Source organism: Neopsephotus bourkii, unplaced genomic scaffold, assembly GCF_033783945.1.
Source record: "Neopsephotus bourkii isolate Nb327-2 ecotype Australia unplaced genomic scaffold, CSIRO-AGI_Nbou_v1 NB_989, whole genome shotgun sequence".
NCBI classification, from domain to species: Eukaryota; Metazoa; Chordata; class Aves; order Psittaciformes; family Psittacidae; genus Neopsephotus; species Neopsephotus bourkii.
Window position 1 is genome coordinate 95535 of NW_026901481.1, and position 15185 is coordinate 110719.

Below are 15185 nucleotides of genomic sequence, written 5' to 3' on the forward strand. Positions count from 1 at the left end.
ATTTGTCAATCCCTTGGCTCCCTGCTTTGCTGTTGGAAATGATTCAGGAGGGATCGCTGCTCCCCTTTATGGAGGGGATACGCTGGCCAGTGGGATGCTGGGGGCACCCATCACACCTCCAAGCCAAATTCAACCTCTTCAGGGGAAATAGTGGAGTGATGAAGCCCATTCCCCATTGGGAAATGACAGCATTACCCCATTGGACACCCTCTCCCAGCGCCTTCTGTGTGATGCTGAACAATTCCTCTTCCATCATCGCTGCAAAGACCCCCCAAACTCTGCAGCAATGCCCCAGCTCCTGGGAATGCTGCTGCAGTGTTCCCAGTCCGTGGTGCTGCAAATGGTTTGGGTTGGAAGGGAGCTTAAAGCTCATCCAGCTCCATGAGCAGGGACCCCTTCCCTTGCTCCAAGCCCCATCCAACCTGGCCTTGAACCCTGCCAGGGATGAGGCAGCCACAGCTTCTCCATTGAACCCATCCCAGTGTCCCACGACCCCCTACAGGGAAGAAGATCCTTATCTCCAACCTAAACCCCCCTGTTTCAGTTTGAACCCATCAGCACTTCACCTATCACCGTAGTCCCTGAAGAAGGCCCCTCTCCAGCATCCTTGTAGCCCCCTTCAGACACTGGAAGCTGCTCTGAGGTCCCCATGCAGATTCTCTTCTCCAGGAACAGCCCCAGTGTTCTCTTTCAGCATCCCCTTGTTTTGGTGCTTCCCCTCCCTCATTGACATGGGGAGCAACCAGTTCCTGGAGCAAGAAATTGCTGCCTGGGCGTGCTGCGTGGCCTTGCACAATTCCCGAGGTTATCACCCCAAAGGGAATGGGAGGGTGTCACAAATCACAGCTCAGGGAGAGTATAAAAGAGCCCTCCCCTGCACCGCAGCATCACTGCTCCTCCTGCTCCATCTCGCGCAGCACCGTCCATAGGCATCAGCCCCAGGTAAGTAGGTCCTTGCCTAGGGCAGCTCCGTAGCGCATGCTGCTGGAGGTGCCTTTGGGGTGAGTGGGTTCTGATGGGGTTTGATGTTCTGCTGTCTGTCCCTTCCTAGCAAGATGAAAACCGACCTGGAGCTCGCCTTGGAGTGCGCCATCAACATCTACCACCAGTATGCCATCAAGAAACCCATCGATGACTACCTGGACAAGCCGGAGTTCTCCCAGCTGCTGAAGGAGACTGCCAAGCCCTTCCTCCAGAACACCAAGCCGGTAAGGGCCAAGCATAGGCCAGGCTTCAAGTCTTCAAAGTGGCCTCCTTGGGCCATGGGGGTGGCTGGGAGCTCTTTTTCCCTAGGGTTTTCCTGACTCTGTCCATGTTTGTCCTGCTGCAGCCCAGTGTGTCCGTTGATGAGTACATCAGCAACCTCTTTGCCAAAGCAGACCGCAACCACGACGGTCGCCTCAAGTTCACCGAGTTCCTCACCACGCTGAATCTTGTCCTCATTGATGCCCACAATAGGTCCCATGGGAAACATGACCACCATCATGGTGCCGGCCATGGCCATGACCATGATCATGGACATGATCATGGCCATGACCATGACCACGGCCACGGTCCCAGAAAGTGAAGTGCTTCCCATGTCTGAGCCCATGGGATTGTGCTTTTCCAGCAGCACTGTCCCTTCCATTCGTCCTCCAGCACAGACAAGCCTGTAACCATTATTTTCTTCTACCTATGGCATTGAAATAAAATGTCTTTCTTCAAGCACCAAATGCATCTGTAATATGTGTCTTATCTCCAGGAAGGATGCAACACGCATCAAGGGGTTAAATCTGAGGGGTTTAATGCAGGTTGAACTGGAGAAACAATGGGAATGGGAAGGGAAGGTGGCGTGGAGGGATCCCAGCTCCCAGAACAACAGCGCTGCTGGGTCCCATTGAGCTGCACAGGGTCCCTGTCCTAAAGCATGTCACAACCCCAATGTGTTCCCACTGTCTTTGTGAGGCTCAGCAAGGTCCCTACACGGAGTGGTTGGCCCCAGCACCCTTTGCCTCAGCAGACAGTGGGGTGCCTAGAACCCCATCACAGGGGAAGCTCCTGCACGAGAGCATCCTCAGCCTTGGCTCTCCCAGCCCCTCTTTGTATCAGCTTCAGGATGTGCCAGGGGTGAAGTCCCCAAGTGATTCCCAAGAGCCAGCTCTGGAGCTGGGGGTGCAGCATCCTGGGGGTTCAATGCTTTTGGAACCTGCAGAGCAACCAGAGCTCACCCTGCAAGCCCTGACCCAGCAGAGGACGAGGCTGAGGGGCTCTGGGGTGCTGGTGGTATCCCTGCACCATAAAGCTGGATGTTTCTGTTACCTGACTGTGCATTGAGTGGGAAACCCTTGGGAGGCTCTGACACCCCCAATGTCAGCTGAAAGCAGCAGCTTGTCCCATGTGGAACATCATAGAATGAGTTGGGTTGGAAAGGACCTTAAGATCATCCAGTTCCAACCCCTCTGCCATGAAGAGAAGCACAGGGGTAGTGTGTGGTTATGTGTACTCAATGACACAAGTGATCACTCTCTTGCAGCCCTTGTCCTCCAGAGGTGGACATTCCAGGGTCCCCGGGTACCATTCCCCTTCTGGGGCTGGGCATCACAAGCTGCATCCCCTGATGGGTTTTGGGGAACATGGTTGGGAAATGTGAAGCCCATGGGTCTGTCCATGTGAGGACTCTGCAAGTGCACAGGGTAAAGGCAGGAGGGACTTGCAAAGGGAATGAGGACACAGCTTTGGATTCCTGGCAGTCCCTAATGAGTACAAATCAGTAAAGTGAGTCAGGGCTCCCAGAATAGACCTCATGCAACAGCTCTTGATACTGGCCCTGAGACACGCAAGAAGCATCCTCAAACAGGAATGGTGACCCTTTCTTTTGCTGTCCCTACCCTCTTCCTGGCACCTACCACCTTATTCTTACATTGTTTTACAGTTCCTTCATTCTTCTAGTACCTGTTCTGCTAACGCAAGATGGGTGGCAGAGGTGACCATTGCACAACACTTGCTACTCAATGCTGTGGCCTCTAAAGACCCTAAAGACTTCAGATATTCCTCTTTCTCCACCAAGTTGCTGGAGCAAGTGGAAAAGCCTGGTCCAAGTGATGTGAAAACAGAAAGCAATGGCAAATACACTGGAAAACAACCCGGTAGATGATGCCTTCACCTTTGCTTGTGTCCAACCAATTATTTGTGGTATAAAACAGAAAGATCAAGTTAAAACCAACCAAGGGACAAAGTCAACCACGTCTCTATGAAACAGTTCCTCTACACAGCACATTGTGAGGCTTGGAAAGCCTTGGACTTGCCCTTTGTGCTCATGGAGGGGGCACGTCCAGTGTTGTCCCCATTCTTTGCCCAGCACAGGAGCAGCTCAGCCCTGTCAGAGGCGATGGTGGGGTGGAAGGACAACATTTCCCCAGGCTGGTGGGTGCAACCAGGAACAAGGTGCAGAGGTATGAGGTGGGGAAGGGTTCATGCGTTCCCACCTCGCAATTTCCAGGTCCGGGAAATGCTAACTCAAGCTGATGCTTGCCACAGGTGTGTCACCACCTCTGATGAAAGAGGACCTCAGACTGATATAAAAGGTCTGCAGAGGCTCTTCGATCACTGTGACAGACCCATCCTCTGCAAAGCCTCTTTGGAGATAAGGGTAAGTAACACTGCGGTGGCTCCTGCAGGAAAGAGGGTGAGGGGAGACGTGATTTGGAGTGTGGGATGTCATTCCATGCCTGTTTCATTCCAAGGTGATGGTTTCTTCTTTGGACAGTGTAGGAGGTTGGTTTTGGCTACAAGATAAGTATAAATGAATGGCATTTCCATGCCACCCTTAGTGGAGGTGCATTTGTCTCAATGCAAAGAAATTCAGAAGGAGATGAGGAGGAGATGAGGCTGAGGTTGCAATGGAGCCTGTACCTGAACCATGCTCCTCGCCTTAAAGTCATTGTCTCTGTCTGTAGCATGATGCAGATACATGACTGCAGCCTCATGGGTTTGTCTGATGTGCCTGACAAATGCCTTCAGGTTGGGAAGAACAAGCTGCTCCTTGGCTGAACCTAAAACTAGAGGTGGTTTGGGTGATGCTGTGAAGCAGTGATACTTCTAAACCCACTTATTGCCGTGCTCCTGGTGCACATCCCTTGGGGCACCTGGGGTGCTGGCTAAGGTCACGCCATGGGGTTTTGGATGCATCTCACAGGTTGGGGGTTTCTCCACACAGTTTGTCAAGACCTCCACCATGTCTGTGAGCACCCAGCCCAAGAACACCTCTCCTGAGACTCGGCACTTCCCTGGAAACTGCTCTTTGGAGCAGGCCCTGAAAACCATTGTGGATGTCTACCACCGCTACAGCATCCGGGAGGGCAAGTTTGACCTCCTCAACTACAATGACTTCAAGAAGCTGATGACTGAGCAGGCACCCACCTTCCTGCAAGCTTGTGTGAGTGTTCAGGAGCCGTGTTGTGCTCTCCTTGGGAGGCTGGAGTGGGATGAGGCTGAGGTTGCCTCCAGGGATGCTCCTTGGGGGATGAGGTGCAGTCCCCATCATGGCTGTGGTCCACAGACCCAGCTTGTCCATGTGCTGTGGGTGCCCATTCCTCTGATGTTGTGGGGGTGTAGAGCTTAGAAAGGGCTCTATGTCCATCTAGAGCTTTATCTAGGGGCTAAATGCAAGGTAGGAGAGGGTCACGGTGATCCTGCAGCTTCCAGGGTCATGGAACAACAAAGCTGGTTTCCATCAGGGGCTGTGCAGCCCAGGGTGGGGGTATTCTAACACATGTCCTGTGCCCAATTGCAGGACAGGAACCGTCCTGACTACCTGAATAAGCTCTTCCAAGAGACTGATATAAACAAGGACAAGGACCTGAGCTTCGAGGAGTTCACCATCGTCTTGGCCAAGGTGACTGATGATGCCCATCGCATCATCCACAACGATGACCGCTGCACACCAGACAAGGACTGAGCCTCCATGAAGACTGGGAGGGGGTGGCTTGTAGGAGTTGGGCTCTACCTGCTTTCTGTCTGCTTGGATCACTCGTGCTTGTGAGACAATAAAGTATCACTTGGTGTTCATTGAGACCCTAGCTCAGCTCTCCCTTTTGTACCTATCTAATGGGCACCACTGCAGAGAATGCGTGGTCCTGCTGGAGCTAAATGCCCAAATGAGGTACCCAAAAAGCCCATAAAGGAATGGGGTTACGATTGAGATGAGGAGCTGTGCTGCTCAGTGTCTGAGCCGAGCTGATGGGCTAGGAAGGTGTTAATGGCCAGAAGGGCAGCACAAGACACTGCCTGAGGTCCACAAGGGTTTTACTCATGACCTGCAGCATGAAGGAGGTGTATTAGAGGTTCTCCAGGCAAAGGAAGTGTTGTGCATGGGCTGGGGAGGGCAGAGCCAGCCCAGCTTGAGGAAGCACCTCCTGTTTGCTCTCCTCATGCAGCTTTTTCCCCTTGGCTGTGCCAAGTGCATTCTCAGGATGCGCAATCGCCTCTGAGCATTAATACCCATGACAACAGGAGTTCACAACAGGACACAGCCCTTACCACAACAACAAGCTCTTTTATCAGTATCTGTATGTAGAGCTTCTGCTCCATAGGAAATTCCAAGATTTTGGGGTTTTTCCCCCCTAAATCCCAATGAAAACAGAGTTTTCCCACACAGAAAAGTGACCTGGCGTGCTCCCTCCCAACCCTGCTCCATCACTTGCTACCCAGTCAGGATGAGATGCCCAATGGGCTCCATCTCACCAAATTGCTGATGAGCTCCTGGAGGGCACAAGGATCTTATCCCTGGGTAAGTCACCAAGGAGATGTCTTCCAGCACCAACAAAAACCTTTCTGGGTTCTAAATATGCTGTAATCCAGCTCTTCTCCTCAATGAATGCTTGGGTACCACCACCCCAAGGACCAAGGTGGTGCCTGCTGAGCAGTTTGTAGCTGTTTGCTATGGCTGGGACGTATACAGATGCTTTTTGGCTTGAGCTAAAGGCTTGGAAAACCCTTTACCTTGTGGCTCCAGGATGAGGAAAGCTCCTGCAGGGGCTGCATGTGCTGGGTGGCAGCTGGAACATCGCTGCTCTGATGATGCTCAAAGGAGCTCAGGGTACCTCCCTTGGCTTCCCAAGCTAAAACCACATCTAGTAACCAGACCCAACCTGGCCCAATCCTTAAGATACTTGTACACATGGATCAGATCCCCTTAGAGCCTTCTCCAGGCCCAGCTCCTGCCTTACCATGATCCTGGGCTGAGCACAGCAAAGCCCATGGTGACCAACCCTGCCGTGCCCTCTTCCCGCATCAACCAGCCGCTTGCCCGTAAATGGCTCTTTTGAAAGAGTTTTGCAACCAACCAGCTCTTTCCTCGGGGCACAACCAATCCCAGTCACCTCCAACCAGCTCTTTCCGTGTCTACCCAGCTGCATCCTGATGTCTGCTTCCTGCTCCTTCCCTTTCCAGGCAGCAAGTGGATGCTTGCCCAGCGCTGTCAGCCTTGGGGCCATTGCTGCATTGCTCACAGGCACAGCTACACAGGAAAGCTCCCCCTGCAAGAAGACAGGGCTAGACCGTGCTCCTGTGACCCTCAGCAACGGCCAAGCTCCATGGCCACCTTAGGGTCTCATCCCTGTTGCCTGGTGGGCACATCTGATGGTCCAGTCGCCATCACTCTTTGGAACCCCCTGACCCATCCCACCCCTAGAACCTCTCCTCCAGGATGCTCAAAACGACCCAAAATGCCATTTCCTGAAGTTGCTACAAGAGTTCTGCAACCCAGCAGATGGTCCCTGTTGGGAAACAGCCCAGCCCTTCTCCAGGGCATCAAAGCCCTCCTGTTGTGAAACGTGCACCCCAACCAGCAAGGTTCGTGGGGTCACAAGGATGGACCACTCACAGCTGCATCCCCCCATCTCCCTGCACAGTGCAGCCCCTCATGGAGCACCCAGAGCTTGTCCATCGCCCTGTTTTCACCTCCTCTTTGTGTCTGAGAGGAGCATCGTGTCTGGCAGGTTAAACAACCCCCCAGGCTGAATCAACAGCAGAACATTCCAATGTAGAAGCACTGGAAAATCCGGTTTTGCTCCCAATTTAGCTGCTTCGTTGCCAGCCGGGGTTAACCCTCAATAAGAGCCTGCCTTGGGTGTCTGCAACACAGGGAAACACCAGGGAAATAAGGTACAAAGTGAGGACATGGTCTTCAAAGGTAAAAATAGACCTTTGAGCTGCGCCTGCTCTGCACAGCACCGAGCAAAGCACCTTTGGCACTGGCTGCTGCTAAGCTGAGGAGCTGAAACAAAGCTGGGAACCTGCCCTGTGTTATTTGCCTTTCAAAGAGCTGCTTCCTGCAGGCAGGGGATGGCTCCCCAGCACCAGGGCATCGCCCTCAGCACCAGCTCTGTGCCCCTGTCACAATGGCAGTGCTGTCCGTGAAGCACTGAGATGCTTTTGGGTGCACCAGGTCTGCAAGGATGGGGATGCGATGGGGCCAAGCAGGGCTGTCTCATTGACATACTGCCTTGAGACAGCCCCTGCATCCTGTGTCCAGCTCTGGGGCAGCAGGAGAGATGTGGAGCTGATGGAGCATCCCCATCCCTGGCAGTGCTCAAGGCCAGGTTGGACACAGGGGCTTGGAGCAAGCTGCTCCAGTGGAGGGGGTCCCTGCCCGTGGCAAGGGTTGGAGCTGGAGGAGCTTTAAGGCCCTTTCCAACCCAAACTCTTCCATGATGCTTGCTTGTGTCACTTTGGCATCCTCTGTGCTCAGGACCTGTTGGGATGAAAGGGATGTGTGCAGATCTGGGGACAGCTCTGCTATTGCAGGACCGTCTGCTTGCTCACAGCCCTGCACTGGTGCCCCAGTGCTGCTGCACTCAGTGGGTGGTGGCTGCTTCCCCTGGCCTGGTGGTCCATCACCCCCCTGCGTGACACAAGAGGAGTCCTGCACCCTGCTCAAGACAGCACAAAGCCCAGGTTGTGGTGGCAAACATCCTGTTGCATCAACACCATATGCTTTGAAACTGGTTCCTGCCTGGGTCCTGGGGGAAGCCTTGCTCCTTTGGGCCAGCCCTGTTCCCGGAGGTGATGCTTTTCTGCCCTGGCAGGGTGGTGGCAATGAACCATCTCAGCTCTTACCTGCTCCAGAGCCCCTGAAGTGCTGCAGGAGGGGGTGCATCTCCCATGTTGATGTGCAGCAGGGACCTGCCCCCCTGGGCAGGCTCAGGCAGAGCTGAGTGCACTCTGAGGCCTGCAGATAGAACCATAGAATGGTTTGGGTTGGGAAGGACCTCAAGATCATCCAGTTCCAACTCCTGCCATGGGCAGGGACCCCTTCCCCTAGAACAGCTTGCTCCAAGGCCTTGAGCACTGCCAGGGATGGAGCAGCCACAGCTTCTCCATTCAACCCATACCAGTGTCCCAGCACCCTCACAGGGAAGAGCTTCCTTATCTCCAGCCCGAACTTCCCTTGTTTCACTCTGAACCCCTTGCCCCTTATCCTATAGCTGCAGCCCCTGCTGAAGAGATCAGAGGTCTGAAGGTGTTTGAGACCTCAAGATGTCAAAACCGACTCCAAAGGAAGCTGAAGCAACCGGGCCGGCGGTGGTGAAGCAAACCTGCGGCTGCCTTGGGTTAACCAAAGGGGTTGCTTCAGGGCTGCTGCTTTGGGGAAGCTCGTGGCAGGTTCCTTCCCAGAGCAGGGTCATTTCAGGGCCTTAGGACATCCCCAGCGTTCCTTTTCCCCATCCTCTACAGGACGCTTGCAAATCAGTACCAGGCTCTAAGCACAGAGAGCACAAGGCTTCTCAGAGACATTCCCAGCCCCACACTGAAAGCAGCTCTTAATACCAAACCCGTCCTAAGGGGATGCTCTGAGTGAGGAGTGAGGCTGGTCTCAGCTCTCATTCACAAGGAACCGGACTGTGCTGCTGGCTGCTGCATTAGAACTGAGCACATCCACCCCCAGCTCCCTTCCAGCCTCATGCAAAGCAGAAGTGCCCTAAAAAAGGGTGGTCCTCCAGGAAAAGGCATTCTTCCACCCTTCTCCTTCCTTCCAGCTCTTTGCAACTCACTCTCAGGAGATGCACAGGGTGTTTTCAGGCCAAAACAGGCTTGTTTTCCTAGCTGGAAATGGAAAGACCAATTCATACAGCCTGAGCTTCGGAGCAGTAATGTGAGAAACATAGTGAGCAACAAACCCTACTCTTCCCAACGTCCACCTGCAACCTGGCTCCAAGGCCCATTGAGAGCCATGCTGGGAGAGAGCAGGGTGCAGGACCTCAAGGAAAACCCATGCAAACACACATAAGAGCTTTGACAGCCTCGGGGCTCATCTTTATTTGGCAGCAAAACCATCACACTTGAAGGGAAGGGATGGAGGGAGATGGGAAGGGAAGGACGGGGGGGAGAAAGCCAGGGGCTGCAAGCACTCCTTGGGTGCCTTTGGCCATGGACCACAGCCCACCTCAGTGGTGGTGTTGGTGCTTGTGCTGCTGCTGCTGCTGGTTCTCGACGTCATGGAGATGCTCATGGGTGGCAATGGTCACACGGGTGATGAGCAGCATCACCTCGCTGAAGCTGAGCTGCGCATCCTTGTTCATATCGAGGTCCTTCATGATCTCGTCAATGGTGGCCTTGCTTCTCACGTGCTGCAAAGGAAGAGCAGGGTGAGGGCAAAGTCCACAGCTCAAGCCTCTTGCTGGGACCCTCATAGGGGTCAGGTCCCCAAGAACCTAGCGCTGACAGTGGTTCCACCCTGGTGCCATCACCATCACCCATTGCTTGGGGTACAGAAGAAGGTTGGAGAGCAACAGGCCAACACCAGCGCCAGGATACCGGGCAATGAGGAGCCCTATGCAGGTTATATCTGCCACAAACCTCCCCTTCAGTTGGCCTAAACCCATTTTACCTTCTGCTTTAGCAATGTGAATTGATCATTCACTTTTGGGCTGCTATTTCTGACACCCTTGCTCCTGGATGCCAACAGGACCCCTGATTTTCCCAGGTAAGGTGATGAGGGCTCATATATGCCCATAGGTTCACCCAGACACGGTTGGGTTTCCTTCATCCACCTTTATGGAGCATGTTTGGAAGGTGGCAGCCCTACAGGGAGGGTCCAGGCAGGAGAACAGTGGGAAGGGAGTGAATTGAGATCCTATTCATCAGGCAATGGGGTCCTGGCCAGCTCCCTCCCTCCATGGGCCACCAGAAGCCCTGCTTTGCCTCCACTCACCTTCAGGTAGTTGGCAAGCTGCTTCTCAATGAGGAGCTTCAGCTCCGTCTTGGTCAGGGTGTCTCTGTCCCCCTCCCGTCTCGAGTACTGGTGGAAGACATCAATGATGACATCCATGGACTTCTCCAGCTGGGAGAGGGGCTCCTGGGCCTGGGAGGTCTGGAAGAGAAACCATGACACTGAATAACACCCAGAGCCACAAGAGATGGGGAATCACAGGCTCACAGGAAGCCTGATGCAAGCTCCACACCAGCTGAGGCCACAGCCTGCTTTTGTCCATCCTTCTGTTCTGGTGATGAATTTGAGCTGTTTGGTTTGAATTCTCTCCTCTCTACAAGCCAAAGGAGACCCAAGGGAGCTGAAGCCTCTGTCTGCTTCTGCTCTGGGATGTGCAACCACAGATCCTAGCTGAGATCCCATTTCCACCCCCCAAAACAAGTGCCTTCTCTAAGACAGGCACTGGTGGAGTAAGGCCCCCCAAAGGAGCTGGTGGCACTGCAGAGACCTCTGTAGAGATACAGAGAATGAGGTCTGATGTCCAGGAGCCTCTTCATGGCTTGACTGTGCCATGGGGAACCTCTTCCAGGAGGAGACCTTGTGGGTTCAGCTCCAATGAGCCTGAATGGAGATGGTCACCCTCTGCCAGCAGCATCCCCAGTGGTCCTACCAGCACCTAGAAAAGAGCAAGGAGACCTTAAATGCCCACACGTTCCCATTGGACTTGCCTTGCTCATCTTGATGAAGGAGCGTGGATCCTCTGGGGCTGCAGTGGGGCTGGTCCCAAGCGCAGCATCTCTTATAGGCTGACCTGTGTTGTGAAATGGCCCTGTTTCACCCAGTTCCAGTCCCTTTCATGACACACTTGTGTGTTGCCTAAGGCTTGGAGGTAGTTCCCCAAAAAGGGGCTTGCATGGTTGGTGTGTCACGTACTCGGGTTGGGTGGCAGGGCAGAGCCATGGCCCCACTGCTGGGTGCCCTTCACCTGCCTATTGGGGCTGCAGTTCTCCATCAGGTCTCAACCATAGCGCATTCCCTTGGCTTTCAGGCTCACCTGAAGTTCACTTTCCTCTATAGTGGTGCTCTTTCATGCCCTGAGGTAAAGGGGACCCACAGCATCATTCCTGCCCATCGCCAATCACAGCACCGCAGCCTGGTTTGGGTTGGAAGGGACCTTAAACACATCCAGCTCCAACCCCCTGCCATGGGCAGGGATGCCTTCCATTAGAGCAGCTTGCTCCGAGCCCTATCCAGCTCCGAGAGTGAAAGCATCCTGCTCATACACCTAAGGTGCCAGGGCTGAAAGCTGATGCTGGGCATGGTGAGCTCCACAATGGTGCCACCAACTATTGCTTTGCCACCTAAAGCTCCATCTGTGTACTGCCTCTCTTGTAGTGCTCTGAGGCTCATATAGGATGGAAAGAAAGGAGGATTGTGGCAGGTTAACACTTATTCTTTTGCAGTGAAATGATTGCTCTGTGAACTAGATTATATAAATTACATTTTTATTATATATTATATAGTTCATTTTAATGTGCTTGTGGCTACTAACATAAAACAAGAATGCGTGTATGTGAAGCCTCAAGTCAAAGGTGAAGAGCATCTTAGAGTGTTTAAAAGGCAGTAAAATTGAGGACCTTCAACGTGAAATACCCCAATGTTTCTTTCAATAGTCTCAATAACACAACTCTGCAAAGCTACAAAGGCATGAGATTCATTGGATTGAGCTAACAGAGAACTCGGCTTGGCCATGCTTTGCTAGGAACACTCATCTGTAAGACAGACAACGGCAAGCGTGCCTTTCAGCCAAACCATAATGTTAAATCAAACACCGGGCTGAATAAATGAGAGAATAGATGCTGAAGAATGCCTCGGCTTCCTTTGAGTTTGCTTTCTAAGCATAAAGCCCCACAAGCAACAGCCTGCAGGTGCCAGCCCCTCTGCTTCAGATGGGAAAAGGTCTTTTCTGCACTGTTTATCTTATATATATATATATATATATAATATTCTATATTTTTATACACTGTTTATTTTATATACATATTATGTTATGTATAATAATTATAGATCCCAGACTGGTTTGGGTTGGAAAGGACTTTAGGATGCTGTAGATCCAACACCCCTGGTATGGGCCGGGCAGCGCCACCCTAGACCATGTTGCCGAAGGCTGTGCTCAACTTGGCCTTGATTCATTACATTGCTACTGCCATCTAGGTGCTCAAAAGATAACTGTCCTACCCTGGCACTACACAGAACTAAAACCTCAGCTGTACCTACAAAAAGAAAAGGCTTTGTTCAACTTGCCCATAAGATTAGTATGAAGAAAGAGAGGAGAAACAGTCCAAAAGGCAGTAACAGGCAGCACTTGGAAGTTCATCCTTGAAAGGGACATTCTTACCTATGGAGGGACCAGCTCAGGAACAGGGCATGCTCTGTTAGCTGCAATCTTCCATCAGCTTTCCGGCACACTAAAGCAAATAAGCACACTAACATGAATCAGGTATATAACTATATAGAGTGAATAAGTACAATAAAGCAAATAATAGATCTATGATTTATATATATGATTTATATATATATGATTTACTTTATATGTGTGTATGTATCTAAAGTAAAGCACAGAGGAAAATGAGCAATGCATCAACTCATTACTGCATAGAGAGAACAGAGATTAAGGAGAAATACATCACCCATCACCACCGAATCATCATCCAGGCCCACACTTGCCATTGCAGTCGATGGAATATCAGGTCGTTGGGTAAGTTCCTACACAATGCATCCACCCGTAGGTGAGGGGTCGGATCCGGCCACAAGAGGGTCCTGGAAAGAGGGTTTAGGAAAGCAACTGGCTTTATGCCACTGTTTGCTTGTGGAGCCGTGCAGTTTCTCATTGTCCCACTGTTGGCTGTATTGAGAGCATTGCTCAGGCACTGCAGTGCAGCCAAATGTGAGGGTCATAGAAGAGCTACACCCTCGTGTTTTCCTGCCTCTTCCCAACAGTCACGATGAACATAAATCTGTTCTCTCTTTATGTATTCATCTATAGATACACTCTACCAAATGCACTTTAACAATCCCCCCCCCATACGTTGTTATGGCTCAGCCATGGCAGGAAACATCCCTCAGCTGGGTTCCCATCCTTCACAGGCCCCCCATCAGCTCACTTAGAGCCTGCTCCTGAGCCCCCAAACCTGGCCGCGGAGCCTCAGCTCCCCAAAACCTCTGCACTTGGCCTCTGAGCCCGTGGATGCACCACTCAAACCCCGTGAGCCCCAAAACCAAGCCCCAGGACCAGAAAACAGTGCCCTGAAAGCAGCGCATCCCATTCTGCATCCTCACCCCCTTCGCAGCCCCACGTCCCTACGGAGCATCCCTCGGTTATTGCTGCTTCAGACCCGACCTCTCCGGCAGCCCCAGCATCACCCCCCGAGCGCGGCCCCAACGAGGAGCGGCCCAAAGCCGGATGAGGCCAAGGGCTCGGCCCCCAGAAGCCCCAGCACGACCCAGGGCCGCTTCTCTGTCCCCCTTCCCCAGCCCCAGGAGAACGGAGGCTCCCTCCGGGGCATCCCCCCCCCCTCTTACCCATCACCGGCTCCAGCGTGCTCAGCGCCCGCATGGTTACAACCGGCTCCGGTCCCTCCGCTCCTTAAGCACCGCCCGGTCCCGGGCTCCTCCTTCCTCCCGGGCCGCCTGCAGTCCCCCCCTTCTGTTCATCCTGGCTAAGGAAGAACGGAGCAGGGCTCCAGGCTTGGGGAAAAGCTCTTGGGAAAGGACCTGCATTGATGGAGCTGAACACGAGCAGCTTGTGCCCAGGCAGCCCCCAGCATCCTGCCCTGTACCAGCACCAGTGCGGCAGCAGGGCCAGGGCAGGGATTGTGCCCCTGTGCTGGGCACTGGTGAGGCTGCACCTTGAGTCCTGTGCTCAGCTCTGGGCCCCTCACTGCAAGAGAGACATTGAGGGGCTGGAGCAGGGCCAGAGAAGGGCACTGGAGCTGGAGCAGGGGCTGGAGCACAGGGGTGATGGGGAAGGGCTGAGGGACCTGGGGGGTTCTGACTGGAGAAGGCTCAGGGGGGACCTGATGGCTGCCTACAACTGCCTGACAGGAGGATGGAGCCAGGAGGGGCTGGGCTCTGCTCCCAAGGAGCAAGGGATGGGACAAGAGGAACCGGCCTCAAGCTGCACCAGGGCAGGGTTGGATGGAGCTGAGGAACAATTCCTGCCCCAGAGGGTGCTCAGGCATTGGAACAGGCTGCCCAGGGCAGGGCTGCAGGCACCATCCCTGCAAGTGTTCCCAAACCATGTAGACAAAGCCCTCAGTGCCATGGGTTAGCGATGGCCTTGGCAGTGCTGGGGAAGGGTTGGACCCGATGATCTTAAAGCTCTTTCCAACCTGGTTGATTCTATGATCCTATGAAAGAAGAGAGGAGATTGCTCCTTCCTGCAGAGCTACTGCATCCATCTCATACTCAGCAGCCGCTGGCACCTCCAGTCTCTGATCCCTTCTATCAGCTGGGAGATCCCAACAAACTGAGGGCACATCCTGAACAAGGAGGAGGAACAAGGAGCTGCTCTGCAGGCACCACACAGCCATACACGTTGTCCATTACAGAGAGGGGATGGAGGGTGGGAGGGATGCAGGTAACTCAGTCAGAAGGAAGAGGTTATTAAAACATCCCAAATGTCAGCAAACCCCTCAGAAGATGCATCAACAGAGAGAGCAGCTCCCGAGCAGTGTTCAAGGTTGGACAGGGCTTGGAGCAACCTGCTCCAGTGTGACATCCCTGCCCACAGCAGGGGTTGGAGCTGGATGAGCTTCAGGGTCCCTTCTGGCCCTCCTCTCTCACACTCCTTTATCACCATACCCCATCAGCTCTTCTTACCTGTATCCTACAGGGAGCAGCATCACATTTCCTCCAGGGTACAGCTCAATCTGTGGGTGCAGATAAGTGTTAAATCCTCCTTCTTTTCCTATCTGGGGGGGCTGCATTTCACATT

General features: G+C 53.3%; 3 protein-coding genes across 3 annotated transcripts; 2 read left to right on the forward strand and 1 right to left on the reverse strand.

Moving 5' to 3' along the window:
* The first annotated feature begins 1008 nt into the window (after positions 1 to 1008).
* Positions 1009 to 2117, forward strand: LOC133215523 (protein S100-A9-like). The gene is made up of 2 exons (XM_061359595.1): positions 1009 to 1208; positions 1331 to 2117. Exons 1-2 carry the CDS (start codon positions 1026 to 1028, stop codon positions 1565 to 1567), a joined length of 420 nt encoding a protein of 139 aa, XP_061215579.1. The 5' UTR covers positions 1009 to 1025; the 3' UTR covers positions 1568 to 2117.
* A 2043-nt stretch (positions 2118 to 4160) lies between these two features.
* LOC133215524 (protein S100-A12-like) lies at positions 4161 to 4936 on the forward strand. The gene is made up of 2 exons (XM_061359596.1): positions 4161 to 4414; positions 4772 to 4936. Exons 1-2 carry the CDS (start codon positions 4214 to 4216, stop codon positions 4934 to 4936), a joined length of 366 nt encoding a protein of 121 aa, XP_061215580.1. The 5' UTR covers positions 4161 to 4213.
* A 4332-nt stretch (positions 4937 to 9268) lies between these two features.
* LOC133215492 (protein MRP-126-like) lies at positions 9269 to 13805 on the reverse strand. The gene is made up of 3 exons (XM_061359557.1): positions 13772 to 13805; positions 10193 to 10407; positions 9269 to 9608 (listed from the first exon to the last, which is right to left on the reverse strand). The coding sequence occupies exons 1-3, from the start codon at positions 13803 to 13805 to the stop codon at positions 9426 to 9428; spliced, it is 432 nt and encodes a 143-aa protein (XP_061215541.1). The 3' UTR covers positions 9269 to 9425.
* Between the last annotated feature and the right edge of the window lie 1380 nt (positions 13806 to 15185).

Coding starts and splice junctions, on each gene's coding strand:
- LOC133215523 (XM_061359595.1), top strand. CDS start 1,026: ATGTTCTGCTGTCTGTCCCTTCCTAGCAAGATGAAAACCGACCTGGAG. Junction 1,209..1,330: donor TCCTCCAGAACACCAAGCCG/GTAAGGGCCAAG, acceptor GTCCTGCTGCAG/CCCAGTGTGTCCGTTGATGA.
- LOC133215524 (XM_061359596.1), top strand. CDS start 4,214: ATGTCTGTGAGCACCCAGCCCAAGAACACCTCTCCTGAGACTCGGCAC. Junction 4,415..4,771: donor CCACCTTCCTGCAAGCTTGT/GTGAGTGTTCAG, acceptor GCCCAATTGCAG/GACAGGAACCGTCCTGACTA.
- LOC133215492 (XM_061359557.1), bottom strand. CDS start 13,805: ATGCGGGCGCTGAGCACGCTGGAGCCGGTGATGG. Junction 10,408..13,771: donor CACGCTGGAGCCGGTGATGG/GTAAGAGGGGGG, acceptor CTGTGAGCCTGT/GATTCCCCATCTCTTGTGGC. Junction 9,609..10,192: donor AGCTTGCCAACTACCTGAAG/GTGAGTGGAGGC, acceptor CTTCCTTTGCAG/CACGTGAGAAGCAAGGCCAC.